Below are 26353 nucleotides of genomic sequence, written 5' to 3' on the forward strand. Positions count from 1 at the left end.
TACACAGAGACAGTACCTACACCCTTTGCTGCACTTACAAACACTCTATCCTATTTTTAAGTATTAAACAGGGGAGATGAGCCTGACTGGAGGAGGGGAGGGAGGGAGGAAAAGTCAAAAAATGAGGAAGGAGAGTACAGGTGAGACGAGAAAACCACAATAATCAAAGCAATCTAAGCCAGAACAGTCATCAGCCAGACGGTGGGAAGGTCACCAACTTCACATCTGTTCACTGCTCTGATCAGGAGCCCCCACTTGGCCAGCCATAGAACATGGCAGCTCTGACTGCTGCGCTTGCCATCACTTACCTTCCTGCACTGCCTGGAAGGGGTTGTTGGCCTCTATGAACTTGATGGAGTAGGTGATCTTCTCACTCTGCAAAATGTCATCATTGAGGCTGAGGTCTGACACAGCCAGCTGGAAAACCTCATCATCCTTAGCTGCATTCTCCTCAAATATGGCACCTGGAAAGGATTGAGTTAAAAAGGGGGGGGGGACACAGGGTCAGGAGATCATGGATAGTAAAATACCAAAGGCCAGGGTATTTACGCTCCCCCCCCCAGCTTTTGTAAGGTGACCCTGGCTCAGTGGCTACCCCAGATCCATTTCCCTTCAAACTATTGATGGTGGTAGCTAGCTTGGTAAAGACAGCAGACTATTAGTATGGGTTGTAGCAGGCATGTTACTGTGTTATGGAAGTTGGAGTTTTAGCTACATGGTTGTTGTTGCTGCTATTCTAGTAGTTTTGTAGGCCTCAGCTCAACTGATTATCGTCCTTCCAGGAAGACAGGACTTGATGAACAGAAAGAAGCAATATATGGGTACCAAAAGAGATATCGATGCTAAAAAAAAATAAAGTCAGCCCCCTGGACAAAACATGGGGATGGGAGAATACTCCCAACTCATGAACACTTTTTAATAACAAAAAAAAGTCATTCTAGAAGAGGAAAATATTTATTTTATTATATGATAGATGGAGTCCTATGTGTAAGAGTGAACTCTCAAAAGTTTTCTTGGGGGAGTGGGGAGAGATAGTATTCAAAACTTGTCCAGGATGCACTATCTTGTCCAGCCCTAAGTACTACACACTTGTTACACAGCTCTATATCTCAGATTCACCCTTCACCTAGGTTATACATATGATAGACATGTTACAAGTACCATAGAATACAGATTACAGTAGGATAGGTGTATGTTACATGCACATCACTTGGATATGACATTCACAGTGCACAGAGCCAGAATTCCTACGTCTAAGGGTAGACCAAAGGTTCTATAGTTGCAGAAGACTTCTCCCATTCAGGGCCCATTTCTCAGATTTAGAAACGCCCTAAGGGTTGCCTCTGTGCAAAAGAGTAGCCCAGAAAGAAGAGGAAGTAGGGGGTGGGGCAGGAGTTAGGGCTAAGATGATGTTAACCCCTTTCTCTCCAACACATGCAAGCTGGCTTTTCCTGCAGCCATCCTCCCCTAGTGGAGTAGCTGAGTCCAGCTAGTCCTGGGTGTTTGGGAAGCTCGATGATGCACTGACAGAGGAGGCATCTGGCACTAGGCTTTACATGATCCCAATCGGTTGTGGAGCCTGTGTAGTGCTCCCACTACAAACCCGGGAGAGACAGCTGTGCAGGAGAGATCAAGATGGCTCTGCCCTCCTTCCACCTCCAGAGCTTCCAACCAGAGAACTGCTTATTCACCCGCAGCCGGGTTAGCTCGGCCTCGGTCCACGAAGATGCCACAAAGGGATACCCTCTGGCTCTCTAGTGTCCTAGCTCTGCATCTCAGCTCATCCTCTCTGCCCAGGAGTGTCTGGCTGCCTTTATCCCTGCTCCAGTCCCAGTTTCCGGGTGGGTAGTCTGTTTAAATTGAATAGCTCACAGGTAGAATCCAGGACCATGGACAACTCCTAAGGGAAGGCGAACCTAGGAATACCCCAATTGAGAAAGGCAAGAAAAGCTCCTTCCAGGCTCTCAGAGTCCTGGACGCCCTGGCATTGCGCCCCACAGGCCAGCCTCCTCCGACTCCCTGGAGCTGGAGAAGTCAAATAAAGCTTTAGAGCTCCAGCTCAAAGCCAACTTGAAGCTCATTGAAACCCCCAAGGTGGCTAAAGGGTGAAGACTCCAAGCTACCCCCTCCTCCCCCCGCCGCCTCCCCCATCCCCCGCAATCACAGCTTTCTCCCGCGCTATCGAGAGCTCTGGGAGAAGCTGGGGCACACCGGGGTTTCCCTGCCTGTCTTCCTCATAGCCGCAATGCTGACCAGGCTGGCCGGATCTCCACTTCTCCCGCTAGGAGATAGGGGTGGGGGGAGACTAAAGTTTCTTCTGTCGCCTCCTTCCTTGGATTTACAGAGAAGGGGAGTCCTCCTCCCCCCCTCCCTTCCCTCCTCCATCTGCCCTGTAATGCAGGATGAAGGTGGGTTGTAAAAAGGGATAGGGGTTGGTCTTTTCCAGCAGGCGATTAAGATGGAGAGGCGGAGTTGGGAGGTGGGGGTGAGAGAGAGAAAGCTCTACCCCAGCCTGGGTTTCTGTTCTGAGATCCCTCCTAGAAGTCTCCCTCCAGGCCTTGATCTCCCCTATGCCAGTTTGGGGGATGGGGGGAAGGAGAGGACCCAGGACGATTCTTCGATGCTCTACTGTTTCACACACACACCCAAAAAAGAGAGGTGTCGAACTGGCTTACGAGGAGCTACGGCTCATCGCCACAGCTACTATCACCCCGTAAACACACCCCAACTTCCCAGGCGTATTTTTCTCTTCTCTCGGGTCTTTTCCCAACTTCCCGGAGATGACTGCGGAGTACTTTCCGAAGGGGTCTCTGTGACCCGACAATCACCCCCACCTCATGCTTCTCCTACAGCTCTCAGCCTGCCCAACTTCTCATTAGCTCGACCTTCTTCCTAGGCTTCATTTCCCCAGTTTCCAACCATTCCCCACTTTTCGCGCGCCCCCCCCCACCATGCTCCCGCCCTTCCCTCTCTCCCTCATCTCTCCAGTCTCTCTATCTCCCTCCTTTTCTCGCTCTCCTCTTTTCCCTCCTTCTTTCCCCCACACATACACCTCTCCTACTCTCTCCCCCGCCCCCACTCTTCCACCCACGCTCCTTCCCTCCCTTTTTCTCCTCTCCCACTCCCCGGAAAGCCCACGACTCAGACCCTGGGAAAATTGAGAGCTGTCAATGGACTCTGGTCGTACTCCCCACAGCTGCACACACAACACACACACACACACACACACACACACACACACACACACTCCAACGACTGGCATACGCTGACACACACTGACAACACCCATTGACACGCACACACACCGACAGACAGACACACGCACACACAAGCCAGGAGCTCCGGACCCAGCTTCCTCAATCCTTTCCAGACAACTTGGTCACCACCTGTCTCTGCTTCACTCCTACTCTGGAGGAGGGAGGGATTGTAAGGGGATGGGGGCAGCTCCTAGGGTTCCCCCTCCCCCAGGCTCCCCAGCATGATCCTTTGGGAGAGAGACGGGAAAACAGGGTACTAGCAAACGAGCATGGCTATACCCCCTAGCTCCGGCCCCCAGGGCGGGAGGAGCTGCTGCCCTAGGAGGCGCCTGTGGCTACCCGGGGCGCGGCGCCCTGGAGAGTGCGTTCGAGCGGGCATCTTCGCCCCAGAGCCTCTGAACCGGAGGGCGGAAGGAAGACGGAGACCTCCGGTTCCTGGGCACTGCCCGCTGCCAACTTCGCGAGGCTACTCGGCTTCCGAGAGCCCCACCAGCACAGATCTTTCGGCTCCAGATAGTTGGGTTTGCCCCTACCTCCCCCTCCCCAACCTTTGCCTCTCTTCATCTCCCCCGCCCCCCTACCCCTCCCTCACCGCCGTGGGGGAGGGGGCGGGTTCTACCCACAGCCGAGCCCCCTCAGGGTGTCCATCTGTCAGTCCCTGCGCCCACCCTCCCGGCCGGCTGCCTCCTTGCCTGCCTGCCTGGCCGCCTGCCTCCCTGCCTGCCCGCCTTCCTCTTCTCCTCCTCTTCACCGGCGCTCGCTCTCTCTTACCGATGTGGATGATGGAGTCCGCCCGCACCGAAACGCACTGAAATATCCAGGGGAGAAGCCACAGCGTCAACACTTCCATGTCCCCCCTCGCGCGCTGCACATCAGCCCGGGCTCGGGGCGAGACCCAGGGTTGGGGGGAGGGGGCCGATCGGGAAGGAGGGGAGCCGGGGAGGGCCGGGAAGGGACTGGGGGAGGAGGCGCCCGGAGAACCCCGGGAGCCCGCCCGCTCAGCCCGCTCAGCCCGGCCAGCAACCCCGAGCCGGGGGTCCGAGAGCCCGAGGTGGCGCGGCAGAGCTTAGCGCCCGGGAGCCGGGGAGAGGAGCGCCGAGGAGCTGGGCAGCAGAGAGGGGGCCAGTGGGAGGCGGAGAGGGGGAGGTGGCTCCCGGGGCAGAAGGAGGTGGCGGCGGCAGCAGGCGGAGGAAGGCAGGCGGGCCCGGCAGGCTCCCGGCGGTGGCGGCGGCTGCGGCGGCTCCTCGGCTCTCGGTGTGTGTCTGAGAGCCCCAGCGAACAGCGAACTGCGGAGGACGTCCCCCTCCCCCTCTTTCCCATCCCCTCCCCTCCCTCCCCGCCCGCCAGTCTCCCCCCACCCCCCGGGCCACGTGATTGCAGAGCCTCGCCACTCAATAGAGGCGGCCCGAGCCTCGCGCTCGCTCTCTCCCCGGGTCGGGGCTGCCGGGCGCCCGAGGGCGCAGAGGGGGAGCCCTGGGGAATCGGGGAGCCGTGCAGCCCGGGAGAGGGGAGACGAGCTGAGGGGTGGGCGCAGGAAGACTGACACCCCGAGACGAAGTTTAGAGAAAACCGCCGGAAGGAGGCAGAAAGTAAGTGGAAGGGGCAGCAGAGATGAAGCTGAACCCTCGACTCCCCCCTTGACCGGGGCGTTAAAAGAGTGGGGAGCAGTCCCAGAGCCTCCCCTCCCTCCAGAGAGAAGCAGAGGACGTTCCCCCAGCTGCACAGTACTTCTAGTCCCGGGCTCAGGGCCCGAGTGCCCTTCGGGAAGTGAGCGTGAGCAAGAGAGAAGGGGCTGCTAGGTCTTGAGGTACAGACTGTGGTTCGGGAGGAAGACAGGGGAGAAGTCGAGGCAAGGGCTGGGGCAGGAGCAGGGGAGAGGAGCGGGCACTGGGGAAAGAATCGGCGTAGAGCTTCGATAGAGATAAGAGACTGGCTGGAGTGGGGAGGGTTGGTAAGTGAGCAGGTGGAGTCTGGGGCAGAGATAGGATTCGGGACAGGGGGTGACCAGACGGATGGGAGGGGGAGCGCCAGGGCTGGAGCAGGAAGTGAGCATGGACTGGCAAGATAGAGAGAAGGGCTCTAGTGAGCGCTTGAAACCTGCTCGTAGACAGACTAAGAGATAGGGTGAAGAGGACCGGGAAAAGTGTGATCAGACCGGGAAGACAAGTCAAAAAGATGGACAGAAGGCTGAAGCAGAGGAAGACTCCGGAGAAAGCCAAGGGCTTGGGCTGTCTGGGAGCACAGGCCCGCTCCTGAAGAAGGAAGAAAGCCCCAAGCCGTCTTCCTCAGGTTTTCTCTGCCCACTCAGACGCCTCCCACGCTCAGAAGCTGAGGCAAAGTGGAGCCCCAAGCGCCGGGGGCGTCAAAGCTGGGTTATCGTGGTGTTTTGTTTGTTTGTTTGTTTTTGAAGCTTCCCTCCCTCTCCATCTCCGACATCCCCGCCCCCCTGGATCCCCTTCCACCAGCACCTTAGCCTTCAATAAAATCTAATTCATAAATCGGGCAGCTCCGGCTCAGAAGCCTAATTCATCCCCTAAAACAAACGCATCACTGATTGCAGGCATCCAGACGTGAGGAGCGTTTAAAGATGCCCCGGAGCCGGAGAAAACACTTTCATTCAAGGAGCCTGAGACGTAATTAAAACCCCTGCTTGCCAGGGAGAGGAGCTGAGAGTAGGACTGTTCCCTCGATTGTGAACCGGCGCTGGGGCCAAAGAATGGACTCATTTAGCGAAATATCCGCCCAGTGATGCTGGGTCTGGCTTAGGACTCCGGGAGCGAGCTCCCGAGGCGGCCTCTAAGCCCGGCGGCCCGCTTCTGGCAGGGAGAATTTCGGATCCGCTGCCCCTCTGTCATACTTCCTACCCACTTAACTTAACCTTCTCTTTCGCTGTCCCCAGGCCGAGCAGCTTTTTCGCTCTATTCCCTGGAGAGGAAGCTGGTACCACGCCAAGCAGAGGGAGCTGGTCCACCCCACCGGCTCCTGAGCCTTCCCCCCACCCCACTGACCCAAACTCAAGCCAGTCCAGAGCCAGCTGATGGTGGGAGGGGGTAGGACGTGGGAACATCAGGAAGAGGAAGAACTGAGAGGATGGCGGCCACATGCTGGGTCCTAGGAGCCGGGCAAGGGTAAAGGATTGGACGATTGAAAGGGGGAGAAGAGGGGAAAGCAAGGAGGAGCTTTGCCTTCCCGGGACCGGGGCCCTCTTCTCCAATAAATTACTGAGCTCAACTATTCTTTGCTCTTCCCACGTGAACTTTCTGGGAATTGATAGGAGAAGTAATATACTACCTGCAGTATTGTGCATGAACATCTCATCTGCATAATTGGCTTGAGGGAGGAAAATCAATAGAAATGTCCATTATTGCCCTACTTGATCAGGTAAAAATTAATCCTTGTTTATATTCATTCCCAATCACCCCAAAGATCACTTTTGGAAAAGGAAGGTCACTGCAGCTCATTCTTCCCTTGAGCCCAAAGTTAAATGTTGTCTGGTCCCGGTTATGGAAGTTGTAAGAAGCAGCTGCTGCAGGTCTTGATGGGAAGAGAAGATCAGAAATGTTGATGTTCAGGGCTAGAAAGGACCCATGGAGGCCAGCCACCTACAGCCTTCAAATACCTTACATGTTCCGTGCTTCAAGGGGCCTGGAAAAATGTGAAGAAATAGCATCAGACTGTTTGACTAACATGCCCCCTTCCCCCATTAACTGTGCTGCTATGGGCAAGACAGAGACTGGTTCACAGATGAATAAGGAAAGGGGAAGTATAATGTGGACATGGTCAGGATTATCTGAGATCCTTGCTCCCTTCTTTGCCCTGGATATAATGCTAAGATCATAAATCTAGAGTTTGAAGGTCATTTTAGAGGTCATTTAGCCCAAGACCCACCTTTTACAAATAATCCAATTGAGGCACACAGAAATAAAATGTCTTATCCAAAGTCACACAGGAAGAAGGTAGAGTTGAGGCTCAGAACGAGATCCTCCACCTTCAAATACAGCACTCTGAAATATACTTCAGTGGTCCTTGGTCTTCCTAAAGAAGATATTATAAGAACCCCTGAAGTCTATTCTTCTTTAACTATTCATCTTCTACCTGTCACGGCTGCCATGTGCTCCTCTTGCTGCTTTGTCCAAATCCTTCCCATCACTCAAGGTCCACTTTCAAGAAACCTTTCTTGATTGCCCCCAGGCTGAAGGGAGCTCTCCTTCCCCTGAGCTCCCACTTGTGACACTTGATACATTCTGCATTAAAAAGCATTTACTTCTTCTTGCACTCCTAAAATGATCTAATTTCCTTTGGGTAAAAGGCCAAAGTCTTTCCCCACTTCGGTATCCCCCCTAGACTTAACCCAGTAGGCACTGGGAGCCCAGCAGGGGCTCTGACAACTGTAAGATTCAGTAAATGTGTGTTGAATGAATAAAACAGCCAGGTCATGTATAAATATTCACTTTCCCATTCACCTCAAGTATGTTGCTTTTATAAACCAAACTGGAAATATTGTGGTACCATAGAAAAAGCATAATAGACTTGGTGTGAGAGGACCTAGATTCAAATTCCAGTTGCATCACTTACTTGTATGACCTCAGAACCCCAGTACTCTCATCTGTAAATTTTGGGACTTGGACTAGGTCAGATAAACTGCCCTGAATCATAAGGCCTCTTGAATCACTCAGCTTTTATCTCAGTGTCCCTAGATTTCTGTTTTCTGTCCATCTGTTCAGGATGTATATTTTCAAATCAGCTTACCAAGGCTTTTGTGGCTATGATGTAAATGCTGATCAAACAGCGTTCCAGTGAGATGTAATGAGGAGAGCCCACCTAGGGTAGGTTTGTGGTACACATGGCCCTGCTTTGATTTTAGAGAAATAGAGAAGTATTATACACAGCGACATCACAGCATTACTTACCCTGCAGATGGTCCTTTCTTGGCTCCCCCTAATGACAAATCCCTCACATTTCTAAACTAACCTAAAGGTTTACAAAATGTTTTCCATACCACAGTCCTATGACCTGTGTGCAAGTATAGCACCTCCTCTGATCTACTTTTCCAATTCATATTTGTAATTATAGATTGGGTCAACATAAGGCCAGTTTTTTTAAAACTATATCTTGAGAGTCCCCACTAGTGTGCTTCCCTTTAACAATCAGCCCCTCGACACAATTAGCTCTTAGCAAAGGTATTGCTAGGAAGACCTGACCTCAAACTCAGTTCCAGACAGTTACTATAAGTGAGCAGGTAGATTCTGAGCAAGTCACTTAAGTGCCACTTGCTTCAATTTCTCAAGAGTAAAATGGATATAATAATATCACCTAACTCACCAGGTTGTTGTGAAGATCAAAAAAGATAATATTTGTAAAGCACTCAGCAGTTGGCACATAGTTAGTACTTACTAAATGTATGTTCCTCTCTCTCCTCCCCAAAAGCATTTAAGATATAGTAGTGTTCCTCCATAAGCCCAGGGTACGTTCAGACATACACATAGTATCTGTAAAAAGAGTAAGAATAGAATACAGTGGTAGTGAAGCAAGCATGTAGAGATCACATATGACCAAGGCATTCGCAACTTTGGTATCAGAGGACCCTGATGTCCTTTCTCTCTACACAACTCTTCCCCAAATCTCTTTGAGGAAGTTTACTAAGCTGGCTTCCTAGGAGCTATTCCTTTCCATGGATTAGTTCTTTATTGCCCAGGCTAGCTCTTTTGAATCCGCCATGAATTCCCTTCTCTGAGCACCATAGCTTAAATCTCCTCCTTCCTCTCTGAACTGGACAACTCTCCTGAGCCTTGACTATTTTCTGTTCTTAAAATTCTAGATAGCTTGCCTTTTTATATAGGTCCAAAGGATATTTCAGTTTCTCTCAGCCAAGTAAACAACTATGTTTCCTTTATGATTTTAATTGCTTTTGCCTAATGGCCAAGGCCCTATAAAGTCCTTAAGCTGTTAAAGGAATTTATTCAGTCTATGTTGTGGGTTTGGATGAAAGTTTTTAACCCCACCTTTACTCAATTATTATTATCTCATATTAGAGATGAGGCAGCTGGTACTAATAAACTTGCTCAAGGTCACACAGCTAACAAGTATTGGAGGCTTCATATAGCATGTATATTATTCTTTCCACTATTTCTCTTAGTGAGGTAGGCTCTGCTCCTGATTGCTGAAGAGGTAGAGCAGAGGGAAAACAAGGTAGTAAACTTACTTTAAGAGTAATGATGGGTTGTTACCAGAATTCCTTCTGAAAGAATAGATTCTTCCAGGTTGGGTTCAGGTTTTGGGCTGTGTTGTCTTACCCACCGATCCCTGTTAGAGAAGTCATTTGAGAATGGTTTGTATCCCCTCTCTATACATCAAGTTCTGAAATTCCCTTCCCTCTTCTCCCCACAATCCTCTAGCAGTCAGGCATTAGGGATAGTCATTCACTCTTTTGAGTGTACCACGGACTCGTTAATATCTTGCAGGGATAGTGCCTTGAATGCACCAGTAAGCTCACCTCCCAGAATTGACCACTGACAAGTACACTGGAGGACATGTGTCTTTACACTTCAGTGGCATGGGTGATTGCCTAAAGGGTGTGATCTCAGGAAGTCAATCCAGCATTTAAAAAAAATAAAAAATAAAATAAAACACCTTCCCACCTGCTTGTCAGTGCCTGAAATTCCTCCATAACATTTCATTTCTTTGATGCCTATAAAAATGAAAATTACCCCAGGAAAGCATCATATCTTAAGATTTGTCAGTCATTTCTGTCTCAGCATGGATGTATTCATCAAATTCCTTTCTTTTTTAATTTTCAAAGTGCATTATCAATGCTTTTTTTATATCATTCACTTTTCAACACCTCTTTCCCCCCCCCAAAAAAAATAGAACTTTTTTGTGGCAAGTACAATTAAGCAAAATAAATAAATGCATTGCCTAGGTCTGCAAATGTGTTCCTCATTCTAGACCTGTTGCTCATCATCAGAGTCTTTCCTAAGAGTATATTTTAATAGGAAGCATGAAGGCACTTGGCACCTTAGAACTGGTGGTAGAAAGAGAGTCAATGGGGTGATTGCAGTAATGAAAGGGTTCCAAAAGAGGGGATTGAGGACTCAAGTCCTATCTAAGCCCAGTGCTTTAAGGTTCACAAAATACTTTGCATGTTTCATCTCATTTAATCCTCATAACAACCTTGGCAAGAAGATACTAAAGACATTGTAAATACTCATTTTACAGATAAGAAATAAGATTCAGAGAGTATAAGTGACTTATTTATAGTCACATAAGTGGTGAGTCTCACAGGTGAGAATCAAATTCAATTATCAATCTGACTCCAAATCAGGAATTCCATCATACCACAGCAAAAACAAACTTGATTAAAATGTTTGTGGCAGCCCTTTTTGTAGTGGCTAGAAACTGGAAAATGAATGAATGCTGACCAATTAGAGAATGGTTGGGTAAATTGTGGTATATGAATGTGATGGAATATTATTGTTTGGTAAGAAATGACCAGCAGGATGAATACAGAGAGGCTTGGAGAGACTTACACGAACTGATGCTGAGTGAAATGAGCAGAACCAGGAGATCATTATATACGTCAACAACGATACTGTATGAGGATGTATTCTGATGGAAGTGGATTTCTTCGACAAAGAGAAGATCTAACTCAGTTCCAATTGATCAATGATGGACAGAAGCAGCTACACCCAGAGAAGGAGCACTGAGAAATGAGTGTAAACTGTTTGCATGTTTGTTTTTCTTCCCAGGTTATTTTTACCTTTTGAATCCAATTCTCCCTGTGCAACAAGAGAACTGCTCAGTTCAGCACACATATATTGCATCTATATTTATTTATAAATATTTATATTTATATAACTATATTTAACATGTATAAGACTGCCTGCCATCTGTGGGGGGAGGGGGAAGGGAGGGAAGGGAAAAGTCAGAACAGAAGTGAGTGCAAGGGATAATGTTGTAAAAAAAATTACCCAGGCATATGTTCTGTCAATAAAAAGTTATAATAAAAAAAAACTTGGTTAGTATCATTATTTGAGGAAGAATAAGTACTGCGAGGGATCACTGAGCATGGATCACTGGTTCTACACTTAGAGGAGTCCAGTTGACAGGATAACATCTACTCATTGAGTTTCGGAGCTTGGTACCTTTGGGGTTGAGACATTTCACCTTCTTTTCCTGAAGAGAAACTGCCAACATTGGAGTCAGAACACGTTATGAGTCAGATGATTATCGATCTTCAATGTGTTTGAGACAAAGTAACCATAACCCTGAGATGGCTGCCCTTTTCTAATAAAACACATTCTTAGTGGTCTTAAGTTGCCAGTTTGCCAAGAATCAGGAGTACATGTTATGGAATATAGATTCTGAGTTGGATCCAATCTCAGAGGTCATCAGACCAATCCCTTTCTAAGCAAGAGTCCCCTCTGCACTACTCCAATGACTGGTCATTCTTTCACTTCATCACCTTCTATGATGAGCAACTCAGTGTCTTATAAGTCAGGCTATTTCACTTGTGAAGTTTTTAATGTCAGGAAGTTTTCCTCCTATAAGAACTAAAATTGACTCCCCTGCAGTTCATACTCATGGCCTCCTACTTCTTCCTGGAACCAAAAATAATGTGTCCAAGTCCTCTTTCACCACACAAACCTTCTGAAGAAACTCATCAGACTCCTAAAAACTTTCTTCCCAGCATAAACATTCCTACATCCTTCAAGTAATCCTTGAATGGTATGATTTCCAATTCTCCCACCCTTCTGGTCAATCTCCTCTGGTAGCCAGCATTCTCCAGATGGTGTATGATCAAGGCTGGCTACGTACAGCAGGAGTCACTTTTGTTGCTCTCATTAATATGTTTCTAGTAATCACTTTGTCACAAATAACTCATATTAAGGGATACTGGCCAGACCTGTGATCTCCCTCAGTGCAGGGTACTTCTGATGTGAAAACTACTTTCACTGATGTATATGAACAAGTCTATAACATGTTACTAGAGAGTTGCTTAGGTAGGGCACCAAGAAACTTGATCAAATAGCTAGAATGAGCTAGAAAAAGAATTTGAACCTAGAGTTTCCTTAAATCTAAGGTTAATCTTCTATAAGCTATGTCACACTGTCTCCCAGTACAGCAAAAGTACACCAAAATTCCCAGTAAAAATAAAAGTGGGACAGCAAGATGGCACAGTGAATAGAGCACCAACCCTGAAGTCAGGAGGACCTGAGTTCAAATCTGGCCTCATATGCTTAATATGTCCTAGCTGTGTGACCCTTTACTAGGGTTGCCTGGCCAAAAAAAAAAGGTTTTATGTCTCTCTCTCACTCATTCACTCTCTTTCTCTTTCTTATTCTCTCTCACCCTTTCTTTCTCTCTCTTACTCTCTTTCTCTTTCATTCTCTCACATATACACACACACAACACAAACATGGTTTATAAGAAAAACTTTTCCACTCACTACATTAGTAATTCCATATGACTTCTTATTCTATTGAAAGACTTAAAAGATATCAAGACATTTCCTTTTTAATAGCTATCTTCATCTCCTTTTACATTTCAGATTCTTGTAATGGCCTCCATAAATTTCTATCCCAAATCCTGGAAAGACATAAATGCAGTGGGAATGGGTAGTTTTGAGATGGGGTGAGGACGGATCAGCTTGTCAAGGAGACTGCAGTAGAGTCATTAACCATCCCACAACTCCACGAAATATTACAAAAATGGGATTAGCCGTAGATTCAATGGCTTTTTTTTAAAGCAGCTGTCCTTGGTGCTTAATAATACAGGTATGTAGTCTTAGAACACGGTCTGTAAAGCCAGCTTCTGAGCTTCTATTCCCAATTGTTGCATCAATTCACCCTATGAGCTGGGTAATATAGTTTTCTCTTTCTGGATTTAGATTGCCGCCATAAGAAAAATAATAGGGTGTACATATAGATATTTATGCAAGTATATTTTATATATTTAAATATATACATATTCATATGCATATTATATACATACAGAGTATACTAAAAATCTTAGGTATAAGGAAAAAATATAATCTGTATATGCATTTATATTCACACACACATATACACACACAGCACTTATATATATGTTTATATATGTGAAGAATTTGTTACGAAAAAAGATATAACTACACTAGCCTGAAATATATATATAATGTATGTATGTATATGTAAAAATACACACATATGTTAGTAACTCTGTGCCCTTCTTCATAACAGCTTTGTGAGATAGGTGGTGCAAGTATTATCTATCACTACTATTTTCTAATTGAGGAAAGTCAACCTCAGAAATGAAAAATGACTTCTCTATAATCATCCAGCAAGTTTGTGGCAGAATAAATTACAAAACTGGGATTTCAAGTAAAGAAAAAAAAAGACCAGTTCTTCCAAACACTTCTGTGTTGTAGTAAAAAATTAGGTAGGTTAGCTCTGACCAATCTATACTGTACAGAATATAGACCCTCAGCTCCTTGTTGGAGTTTGAGAGTGCTAAAGGAAAAAGGTTACTCTCCAGACAAGCACTAATGGAGCAATCACTGCCCTAGTCACTGGTTTTCTCCCTCTCATTCATTCTTTCGTGCATTTATTTATTCAACAAAAACCTGCATAGTCTAGACAATTCCTGAAATCCCAGAATAAATATCTTCAACCAACTCCAACTCGATATTCCATCACACTCTGATCAATAGCCCTGTACCCTGAGCTGCTACCACCAAATTGGAACCAAACACCCTAATCCCAGCATTCAAGTCCTTTTTTGTATCTCCCTGCTAACCCACCCTCTAGAGACCAGCTATACTTTTTTCAATTGTTTTTAAGAGGAAAGAGTAAATTACTCACATTTGTATACCATTTTAAGGTTTGCAGAGCAATTTCTACACACCTTCCCCACAGATAATATATTAGTTCCATTTTACAGATAAAGAAAACAAAGCATCAAGCAGTTAAGTTACTAGTTCAGTCACTCAACAGCCTGCAAATATCTATGTCCTGTGCTCTCTTCACTCCACTATTTTGTCTTTCAGAATTAGGAAATAATTTCCAAAATGCTCTAAGTAGAGAGATGCAAATTAAAACAACTCGGAAGTACCTCACACCTTTAAGATTGCCTAAAATGACAGGAAGGCCTGGAAAGATTTATATGAACTGACGCTGAGCGAAACAAGCAGAACCAGGAATACATTGTACACAATAACAGCAAGAATGTGCAATGATCAACTATAAAAAGCCTGGCTCTTCTAAGCGGTTCAGTGATCTGGAGCAATCCCAATAGACTTTGGAAATGGCAGATGGCAGAAAATGCCATCTGGAAACAGAAAAAGAACTAGGGGGACTAAATGTAAATCAACACATGCTACGTTCACTTCTTTTTTCTGTTTTTTATCTCTCCCATGGTTTTTCCCATTTGCTCTGATTTTTCTCTCCCAACATGATTCATGAAGCAATATGTATTAAAAAATAAATATATAAACTTACTACAAAAAAAAGAATTAAATCTTGGCAGAATATTTGAAAAAAACACATGCTGATTGATTATAAAAACAAATAGTGATACATGAATGTAATAGTCTATTCCTAGGTCTTGGGAAGTAATAAATAGAACATGGAGAATTGTGGAATGATTTAGATGAACTGATAGGGAGCTAAGTAAGCAGTATTAGGAAAAGAATATATATAATTTCTACAACAATGAAAGTGGAAAAATGCATTTCTTTGCAAAGTGGGAGAGACAGGATATGGAACATGGCATAAACTGACAGATTAGACAGATGTATTAATTTTGCTAAAATTGCTTTTTCTCTCTCTTCTTTATACTTTGTTAAAGGAAAGAAGATTGATGATGGGACCAGGGGAGGAAGGAATACATGAAGAAATAAAAGTTTTGTTCAAACAAGAGATATTGGCAAAATTTAAAAGTTTAAAAAATAATATACTGATGCTAAGCAAAACAAGCAGAACCAGGAACACATTTACACAATAACAGCAAAAGTGTGCAATGATCAATTATGAAAGGCTAGGTTCTTCTTAGTGGTTCAGTGATCCAAAACAATCCCAATAGACTTTGGACAAAAAAATGCAAAAAAAAAATGCCTTCTACAAGCAGAGAAAAAACTAAGGAAACTGAATATAAATCAATACATGCTATGTTCACTTCTTTTTTCTGTTTTTTTTCTCTCCTATGGTTTTTCCCATTTGCTCTGATTTTTCTCTCCCAACATGATTCATAAAACAATGTGTATTAAAAATAAATAAACTAATAATAATAATATTCTGGTGGAAATTGAAGGCTTTTCTTTACAAAAAAAAAAAAAGGAAATAATTTTCAAAGTTACTCCTAAGTCAATACAGCAGACAGATGAGAGACAGGCCCTGGAATCGAGTCCTGCCTCTGACACACACTAGTTATGTGAGCATAGACAAGTGCCTTTACTTTTCAGAGCCTCCAGGCACCTTCCTAATACCACAAGCTGCAAAGCAGATGTGGTTCTGCATTGATAAAAGGAATTCACCAATGAAATCCTTCATCTGGAACCTCATTCCTCCATCTCACTAAAAGAAAGAGAGAGACAGAGACAGAGACAGGGAAAGGAAGAATGAACCAGAATTGTAAAAACAATTCTATCAAAATAATTTAGGAAAGAGTAAAAATTGAGATGGAAGTATGAGTGACCAGATCTATATCTTCACTGATATTAAGATATATGAAGGTATTTATTTTATATTCTTGGCATATATTTATATTCACATATATATTTATCAGTATTTTTGCATAAGCCTATTTATATACATATATGCCAATAAATATAATATACAGTGATATACACACCAATGTATATACATTTGTATGGATGGTACTTATATATATATGATGTATATACATAATTTTCTGCTGAAATTACCAAAACTACTCAATATAGTAAGTAATAACCCTTCATACACACACTATTTTTCTATATAAACAATATAGTATCTTGCTGTGATTCTGGCACAGAATGCCAGGCCTAGAGTCAGGAAGACGTCTTCCAGAGTTCAGATCCAGTCTCTGACACTTGTTATGTGACCCTCAGCAAATCACTTAAACCTCTTTGCCTCAGTCTCCTCATCTGTAAAATGAGCTGGAGAAGTAAATAACAAACCAATCCAACATCTTTGGCAAGAACACCCCAAATAATATCAGTGAAAGTCAAACACAACTGAACAACCATAAAAAGCCCTTGGCTAGCCCCATTTACCAGATGGAAGAAATAAACAAACATTCTAATGGTAACCTAAAATATAAAACATTAGGGCCAAAAATAGGACAGGGCTCCTTGAAAATAAAGAGAAGAAGCTTTGAGACTTTCTGGAGCAAAATTTCTATGGTTCTTACCTCTAAATTGCTTCTTGGATCATTTAATGCCCTAACTTTGGAGTCAGAAAACTCAGGTTTAAATCCTGACTCTGCCATCTTGGACAAGTCTTTTAATCTCTCTAGGTCCCAGTTTTCTTTTGTGTAAAATAAGGATATTAAATTGGATAGTCTCCAAAGTTCCTTCCAGCTCTAACTAAACTCCTATAATACCTTCTCTGAGGAGAAAGAGTCAGGTCATAGCAATGATCTCTAATGGCAGTTTTTTGATCATTTTTCCTTCGCTCATTTGAGTGATTGTGAAGAAAATCACATAATTTCATGAAAACTAGAATGGCCATGGGCGAAGGGTAGTGAGTGGTGGAAATTGGAGAAAAATAAGGAAAAGAACCATCAAAAGATGGTTTCTCAATGATCCCCAGACATAGAAAATCTGGCTCTTGTGTTTTTATTTTCATCAAGCACCAGGAATACTATTATCACTGGTTGAAAACTGGAAGGGATTTTAAAAACTATTTGGTCCAACCCCATCATTTTACAAATGAGAAAACTCAAAACACAGGAGATTTAATTGAGTTGCTCAAAATCACCTAGGTGATTTTGAGCAAGAAAGCAACAGAACCAGAATTTGAACCCAGTTCCCTACCTCGAAATCTAGCATCTTTTCCACTGCATTCATGGATGCTTCAATTCACTTTTCAAATTTCTCCTCATATCAATTGTCCCACCCTGGAGACATCCCTGCCCTGATGCCCATCTCTCCTTCTGAGTGATTCTATCACTGGGACCAACACTGCACGAAGGGCTTCAGGTTTTCACCACTCTCAGGCTTTAATTCACTATCCAGAATAATTCTTTTTAATCTTGAATCTGCCTTACCCCTGTACAGATACTCTTCCACCTCCCCTTTTTATGTTATCTCTCCATCCCCCAACCATAAGAATATAAGCTCTTTGAGAGCAGTAACTGTCCCTTTTTATTCCCATTTCTTAGTAAAATTTCTTGGACATAATAAAACATTTTTTAAAATGCTCCATCTCTCTGAACCTATCTAGGGACTAAAAGATTAGAGTATCATTCAGAATTATCCTTGTTTTGAGCTAGAAGATTAAATGACCAAAATTTGTGGTGATATTTGGGATCATGGTTGATCATTCAAGGGTCTATCTTTTTTTCTTATTCTCTCTCTCTCTCTCTCCCTCTCTCTGTCTGTCTGTCTGTCTGTCTGTCTCTGTCTCTCTCTCTCTCTGTGTATGTCTGTCTGTCTGTCTTTCTCTCTCTCTGTCTCTCTTCTCTCTCTTTCTCTCTCTCTCTCTGTCTCTGTTTCTCTCTGTGTCTCTGTCTGTCTGTCTCTCTCTGTCTCTGTTTCTCTCTCTGTCTCTCTCTGTCTCTCTCTCTCTCTCTCTCTCTCTCTCTCTCTCTCTCTCTCTCTCTCTCTCTCTTTGCTGAGGCAATTGGGATTAAGTGACTTGCCCAGAGTCACACAGCTAGGAAGCATTAAGTGTCTGAGGCCAGAGTTGAACTCAGGTCCTCCTGACTCCAGGGCTGGTGCTCTTTCCACTACTCCCCATCCCTCTCCATTTCAAATAAAGTTCTGTGCTCTTTTGAACTTAAAAAAATTAACAGTCTCATTATATTAGGAACCTCTGAGCATATATCTTTCAGGTTTTCTAGTTTGAGTCTAAAATCCAAGGAAACAACTAACACTCCCCAAAGTTCCCTTCATATCATAAGTTCATGGTACATCATATGGATATGAATTCAAAGACATGCTCTATTTAGGAAGAGCACAAAAGAATGAGTCAGCTGAAATGTATTGGCTAGAATGGTCTGGGGATTTTTTCTGAACTTGAGCATCCCTGAAGATCCCCAAAATGAAAATAAGAATGACTGGCAATTGACTAACTTAGTAGTGATGCTACCAAATCTGAAAGTTTTGGAGGATTTAAGAAACTGGCCATTGCTTTCTTGGAAAGAGATGCCTTCCAGCCTGGCAATTTTGTTTTTACATAAAGTTTTTTATCCTTCCTCTTGGCAAAGAGGTGGAGGACTCCCAGGACAGAATTTTGGACTTATCCATTGTTTTTGTTTAACCATTTGCTTTTTTTGTAACAAGGGAAAGTTGAATTGAAGAAGAAAGGGAGAATATATCCAAAAGATACTTGCGTAAAACTAAAAGGCATAAATAAAACATTCTAAAATAAAGTCTGACCTTTTTGTTTGAAAAGAATAAAGTAGGATAGCTGAGTGTGGAGCTGAGAGTTAAGGGAACCATGGGGGAAGAAAAGGGAAAAGAATAGACCAGGGAATTTTTAACCAAATAATATTGATCACTGATCTGAGAACTATCTATCTAGAGCTTTTTTCTTCTATATTGCCTTTACTTTTATGTATTGTTTCCAAATATGTTTTCCAATGGAAGATAACACATCATAGTGATTGGAAAACTGGACATGGGGCCAAGAATATTTAGCACCCATTCTACCTGTGTGACCACATGCAAATCATTCAGCCTCTCAGTGCTCCCAGGCTACTCTTTTAGAGTTAATGATGCAAAGAAGTGGCCAAACTCCATCAACAAAAAAGAATTTCTACGTCCCATAATTCCCCATACTGGAAATATTCCTGGTCCGTATGCCTTGCCTCCTCTTTTTTTTTAAACTGTTTTCTTCCCTTGAAAATAAGTGTCTCTCCAATCCAAGATAGCCCACGTATGATGAGAGAAAAGAGAAGCCAGCAGCTATAATGACTACAATAATAATAATAATAACTCATTTCTATAGCACATTAAGGCTTTCAAAGTGCTTTGCATAATATCTAACAGTTATAGAGTGTGATAAAGCATTTTACAATTTATAAAGTGCTTTCTGTCCAGTATTTTATGTAATCCTCCCAAAAGTCCTGTTAAGACAGTACAGATCCTCATGTTACAAACTGAGACCCACAGAAGTAAATGACTTGTCCAAGATCATAGAATTAATATACAGAGAGCTAGTGTTTGGACCCATCTTCTGGCTTCACATCTAGGCTTCTTCTGACTGAAATTGATGGTGCCTTCATCTGCAGACTTTACCTGGAATCTTTGGGCATGGCGATCTCTAAAGCCATAGGGGGTTCCCTTCCCCCATATTTCTCCAGCCAGAGAAACTTAGTGGGAATGGGGATTCCTTGTATACTCCTGCCCTCAAGGACAATGTGAAGTTCCTTCTTTCCTTGATTCCATTCCTTACTGACTCTACAGAAAATGCAGTTTCAGGAAGTTTGGTCACTTCCTTTAGGTCAATTTAATTTAACGGTTCAATGATGAATTGTTTGGTTGAAGTTTGAAGACTGTTAGACTTGAAATGGAGACTTGGATTTGAATCCTGCTCCAAATACTTCCTAATCCCATGATCCTAGATAAATCATTTACCTTCAGAGTCCAGAAATAATACTTATAGTACCCATCTCAGAGCCTGGGAGAGGGAAAAAACACTGGTTCTGACTGGAGTCAGAGAATGTGATTTCAAATACTGACTTGTTCATTAGTATTCGTATGACCTTAGAGAAGACATTCAATTTCCTTGAAGGTTCCTCACTCATAAAACAAAATGACTGAACTAGACGAGTCCTTCCCACTCAAAATCTATGCTTCAATTTCCTATGATATGATGATAATTATTAACAAATCCTTATTAAATGATAACTGTGAGCAGGAGACAATACAAATGAAAGGTGCACTGTCCATTTAAGGACCTCTGGGATGTTATACATGTCTCTCACAGGAGCTGTTCAGGTACTACTTATCTCAGGTCACAGAAACCATCTCCAGTTCTCATTTCTTATGGAAGTTAGTGATGAAAAGGGAAGAGAAATGGACTGCAAATCTTACATAAAACTTCTAATCCAGCAGGGCAACAAGGCACACATTGAGATAATTCTAATATAGAGCATTGTTAAAAGCGGCCTTTTGTCATAAAGGAAAGAAGACCTGGTTTCAAATTCAACCTTCGACATTTACTAGCTGGTCAATGTCATTTAATGCCTCAGTTTTCTAATCTGTGAAAAAGCTATATAATGTCTATAGCATCTTCCTCATAGGGCTGTTGTGAAGCTCATGTGAGATCATTCCTGTAAAATGCTTCACAAACCTTTAAGCACAAATGTCAGTTATCATAAATATTTCACAATAAATATATGAGGGACAGCTAAGTGGCGCAGGGAATTGAGCACCAGCCCTGAAGTCAGAAGGACCTGAGTTCAAATCTGACCTCAGATGCTTAACACTTCAAACCTGTATGACCTTGGGTAAGTCATAATTGCCTCAGCAAAAAAAAAATCTAGAGAATAAGTATATGAAAGAGGGATAAACAAAATGCTTTGTAAGTTTAGAAGGAAGCGTGTTATCAATTATAACAATCAAGGAAGGCTTCCCAGAGAAGATGGCATTTGAAGTGGGCTGTGAAAGATGTTTAGGATTTCAGCAGCCAGAGGCAAAAATGAGTAGGAGAGACTCCTAATACCCAAACAGACTTTCCATCCCCATAATAAATGGTATGAGTTGTGAAGATCCCAAAAACACCAACAGATTCATTTATATTCATATCAAGTCCCTTTTCTTTTGCCCTTGAACCCCAAAAGTTTACCCTTGCATCTCCTAATTCCAGCCCTGCTTTCCCTCACCAAGTGCTTACCATTTCTGTTCTCAATCTCACCACCTATAAACCCTCTGAACAAGAACCCCTCAGTGTACCATGACCTTTATGGTTCTCCATTACAATAAATTGCCTGCCACCAGCAGCAGAGGGACCTAATAAGAAGCACCATCTCGTTAAGCTGGGAATTCTTATTAATCACTTTGTGCTTTTGATAGACTGACTCTTTCAGAGTTATTTCTTTTTCATTGCTGTCCACCATTGGGCTATATTTTTTTTTACACTTCTTTGTGCTGGGTGGCAGGGGGAAGGGAAGGAAAGGAGGAGGCTGGAAAGGTCCCCTGTCTCTGCCTTTCCTAATCTAGAGTCTAAGAACTCTAGAAATTTACATGATAATGCTCTTGCATATTTAAAAGGAATAGCAAATTGTGCATAGATTTGTAGTTTCATGTGCAATCATCTTTTTTATTGTACAATTTTATTGTAAAATTATGGAAATTTTGTTTTAGTCCACAAATTAAAAGAAAAATATATAACCTGAAGAAAAAAAATCACCAAGACCCAAATTGAAAAGGAAATGTAGATGCTGCATGTGCATCTAGAACAGTGGCTGTCCAGGTCCGGTTCAACTGAGCCCACTGGGATATTCTCCTCCTTCCCTTCCCTTGAGGTTTACCTTGAATTCATCACTCTGGGATTGTTTGTCTCTTCATTAGGAGAACGAGGCTGTCCAGATGCTTCAATTCCACCCAATCTCAGATCCCCAAGGAGCAATGCTATCCTGGTTCTATCCAGTAATTCTATCCTTGTTCCCCCTGTCAGAAAATTTATCCTACGGCATCTTTACAAAGTAAAGAAGCAGGAAAAATACAAGGACTCTAAGTCAAGATTGAAGTCTAGTCAAAGATTTAGGGGTTTTGTACAGTCAGGGATCATGGGAAGAACAGTCAAGTTTTTTATTCACAGATGTTTCATCTTGGAGAAAGATTTCACAGGATCACTGGACCTTAGCTTTGGAAAAGGGGCCCAGGAGCCACTGAGTCCAAGTCAGAGCTGAATGCAAGGGATTTCCTGACCTATTACAACCCCAGCAAATAGTGATTGCCCAGCCTCATCCTGAAGACCTCCAGAAAGAGAAAAAGGCCCTGCCTCTTCAGGCAGCCCAGGCTACTTCTGGACAGTACATATTGTTAAGAGGTTGCTATCCATCCCCAGAGAAAGAACTGATGGTGTCAGAATGCAGATTGAAGCATACTTTTTTGTTTTTGTTTTTGTTGAGAGATCTTTTTTTTGGTCTATGTTTTCTTTCACAACGTGATTATTATGGAAATGTTTTGCATGATTGAGCATGTATAACCATATCAAATTGTTTGACTTGTCAATGAAGTGGGGAAGGAGAAAGGAAGAAAAATTAGACCTCAAAGTTTTAAAAACAAATGTCAAAATTTGTTTTTACATGTATTTGGGAGGAAAATACTAAATAAATGAAAAAAATTCCTAAGAGGTTTTTCTTTGCCTCAAGCTTACATCTGTCTCTAAAGCTTCTATCCATTGCTTCTGCCTCTTGGAACCAAGTCACTTCCAGATGACACCCTTTAAATACATGGAGACAGGAATTATGTCCCTCCTTAAGTCTTTTTTTGGGGGAAGGCTAAATCAGGAATTGTGATTTCCTTGCTATAGAGAATTCCCAAATGAGGAAACTCTGTCAATACAGCTAAGCTCCTCATAGAGGATGAGTTCTAATATCCAGCATTATTAAGGGCACTATGATTTTTTTATCATCCTGTATGCTCTCCGACATATCAATATTATTCTTAAAATATGGCACCCCAAACTGAGCAGCTGAACCTGACCAGAACAGAGTGCAGTGGCTCTACCTTCTTCTTATCCTGGATGCTAGTGCTCTCGGAAAATAACCTTAAAGGTTTGCACTAACCTTCTTGGATAGTGCCCCATTGACATACTGAACTAGTGATCAAGTGGCAAGTTCATGGATTCAGGCCTTGAAGGGATTTTTAAAGTCATCCAGTCCAACCTTTCATTTTATAGATGAGGAAACAGATCCAGAAATAGTAAGTGACTATCCTATGACCCCAGGATGAGTAAATGGCAAATTTGAACTTGGCTATAAGTCTAGTGCTTTCCCCACGGCATCATGGAGCAAAATTGAATTAGCAGCAGCAATGGTCAAGAATCTAGACCTGCAGGAGAAGGATACAAGGAGGCAGGTGCCTGAGGCAGGGGATGATTCTGGACCTAGAGTCAGGAAGTTATGAGTTGAAATTTGATCTCAGATCCTTACTAACTATGTGATAGGGGGCAAGTCACTTATTCTCTATTTGCCTCACTTACTTCAACTGTAAAATAGGGATAATAATAGCATCTACTTTCCAAGGTTGTTGGCTTCCCAAATGAGATATCTGTCAAGTGCTTAGCATAGTGCCTGAAAATGTCTGATACATAATAGGGGCTAGGCAAATGCTAGCTATCATCATCATTAATTAGCTGGAAGAATGTAAGAGGGAGGAAGGAAGGGAGGAGAAGAAGGCAACACTTGGTGGCCATGGTCAGAATAGAACCCTCAGCAAAATTTACATAATGCTGAATTAGGGAACAACTGGATAAGCTTCACAAAATACCCAAATTGGAGAACTGGAAGGGATCTCAGCAATCATCTGGGCTGACTTATACACAAAAGGAATTCTCAGGATAACACATCTTACAAGTGACCATTCAGTGTCTCCTTGAAGACTTCCAAGTAGAGAAAACATACTACTTCCCAAAACTGGCAGGTTCACTTTTGGGTAGTTCTAATGGCTAGGAAGCTTCCCCTGATAGCGAGTTAAAATGGGGCCTCTTTATATCATTTACCCATTGCTCCTAGTTCAGTCCCTTGAGGCCAAATGGACCAGGTTTAATTGTCCTACTACATGACAGTCCTTCAAATGCTTAAGGACACCTACCATGCTTCCTCTTCTCTAGGCTAAACATCACCAATTCTATGGAACAAACCCTTCCGTGTCAAGTTGCTAAGACACTCAGTCAATCAATAAACATTTATTAAGATCTTACACGGTCCAAATCATTATTGATCAGAGAAATGCAAATTAAGACAACTCTGAGATACCACTACACACCTCTCAGATTGGCTAAGATGACAGGAAAAGATAATGATGAATGTTGGAGGGGATGTGGGAAAACTGGGACACTGATACATTGTTGGTGGAGTTGTGAACGAATCCAACCATTCTGGAGAGCGATTTGTAATCGTGCCCAAAAAGTTATCAAACTGTGCATACCCTTTGATCCAGCAGTGTTACTACTGGGCTTATGTCCCAAAGAGATCATAAAGAAGGGAAAGGGACCTGTATGTGCCAAATGTTTGTGGCAGCCCTGTTTGTAGTGTCTAGAAACTGGAAAATGAATGGATGCCCATCAATTGGAGAATGGTTGAGTAAAATGTGGTATATGAATGTTATGGAATATTATTGTTCGGTAAGAAATGACCAGCAGGATGAATACAGAGAGGCTTGGAGAGACTTACAGGAACTGATGCTGAGTGAAATGAGTAGAACCAGGAGATCATTATACACTTCAACAATGATACTGAATGAGGATGTATTCTGATGGAAGTGGATTTCTTTTAAAAAGAGAAGATCTAATTCAGTTTCAATTGATCAATGATGGACAGAAGCAGCTACACCCAAAGAAAGAACACTGGGAAATGAATGTAAACTGTTTGCATTTTGGTTTTTCTTCCCAGGTTATTTCTACCTTCTGAATCCAATTCTTCCTGTGCAACAAGAAAACTGTTAGGTTCTGCACATATATTGTATCTAGGATATACTGTTACATATTTAACATGTGTAAGACTGCTTGCCATCTGGGGGAGGGGTGGGGGGAGGGAAAAGTTGGAACAGAAGTCTGTGCAAGGGATAACGTAAAGAAATTTTTTTCAAAAGGAAAAAAAAAAGATCTTACACGGACACTGGGCTAGATGTTCCTAGGTGAACCTCTCCTGGATGGCTAGACCTCAGTTTATGATATGGATTCTCTCTTCCATGGACAATCATGGAAAAAAAAAAAGATAAATCTCAAGAATAGAGTGGGTGTGGCTCAAGGCACTGAGGAGCTATAGACTGTGGGATCCCTCACTCTCAAGACACCTCCAGCTGAATCCAAGAGCTCCTCTTGGGAGCCAACATGCTCCTATGCATGATGACCAAAATCATTAGACAAAGAGTCCCATACTTTGAAAAGATCTTTTTCCCCTCCCACTTTGAGAGCCCTTCAGAATCTGGTTTCACGTGACCCTCCAAACTTTGCTACCCCCTCTTCTTTCAACTACACAAGTTTCCTATCCCCAAGCATGCTATGTTCATCCCATTCCCCTGTGTATAATAAGTGGCATAATGAATGGATTTTGGAATTGGAATAAGAAAGACCTGAATTTAAATCCTATTTCAGATGTTTACTACTGTATGACTCTGAGCAAATTAGATAATAATAATAATAAATGATGATGGTGATGATTGTAACTAGCATTTATATATCACTTTAAGGTTTCTAAATTTTATATGTTATCTCATTTGATCCTTACCACAGCCTTGGGAGGAAGATGGCATTATTGTCATTCTTTTATACATAAGGAAACTGAGGCAATGATAAAGCTAGTAAAATCAGGATTGGGACAGGAATTGTGATTGCGTTGGTGTAGAAGTGCCAAATAATGAAACTCCCTATGTCAATACAATTAGACACTTTTTTCAGCAGTTCACAGTCTTAGCACTCTGAGGGACTACATGAGAGAATAAGACAATGGAGTTTATCCCCTATTTCCCTGTCTCAGTTCCCAAGAGGCCTTAGAATCATCTAAACAATATATCCACCAACCAAAAAAAAACCCTTCTCAACTCTTTTCTCACTGGACTACAAGGACAAACTGAAAGTCATTCAATAGATGATGAGCAAGATGTTGAGATCATGCCATCAGACAACCTGGGGATGTTTAACCTGAGAAGAGAAATTGAGAATGTTAACTTTAAAACTGCCTTCAAAGTATTTGAGGGGTGGTCATGGGGAAGAGGGATTAATCTTATTCTGCTTTGTAGT

At 42.9% G+C, this 26353-nt stretch overlaps 1 protein-coding gene and 1 long non-coding RNA gene across 3 annotated transcripts in view; both read right to left on the minus strand.

Annotated features, from left to right (window-relative positions):
* GRID1 (glutamate ionotropic receptor delta type subunit 1) overlaps window positions 1-4555 on the minus strand; it is a 1098515-nt gene extending 1093960 nt beyond the window's left edge. For both annotated transcript variants that reach the window (XM_031956732.1, XM_031956733.1), the window contains exons 1-2: window positions 4029-4555; window positions 309-464 (exon numbers count right to left, since the gene is read on the minus strand). In XM_031956732.1, coding sequence (XP_031812592.1) covers window positions 309-464; window positions 4029-4107 — 235 coding nt within the window. In that variant the 5' untranslated portion in view covers window positions 4108-4555. The remainder of the gene's footprint in view (window positions 1-308; window positions 465-4028) is intronic.
* A 1790-nt stretch (window positions 4556-6345) lies between these two features.
* LOC116421967 lies at window positions 6346-10014 on the minus strand. The gene is made up of 4 exons (XR_004232564.1): window positions 9460-10014; window positions 8652-8746; window positions 8007-8109; window positions 6346-6902 (listed from the first exon to the last, which is right to left on the minus strand). It is a non-coding gene; the product is annotated as an uncharacterized LOC116421967 (long non-coding RNA).
* Window positions 10015-26353: the final 16339 nt, after the last annotated feature.

Source organism: Sarcophilus harrisii, chromosome 2 (assembly GCF_902635505.1).
Source record: "Sarcophilus harrisii chromosome 2, mSarHar1.11, whole genome shotgun sequence".
Lineage (NCBI taxonomy): Eukaryota > Metazoa > Chordata > Mammalia > Dasyuromorphia > Dasyuridae > Sarcophilus > Sarcophilus harrisii.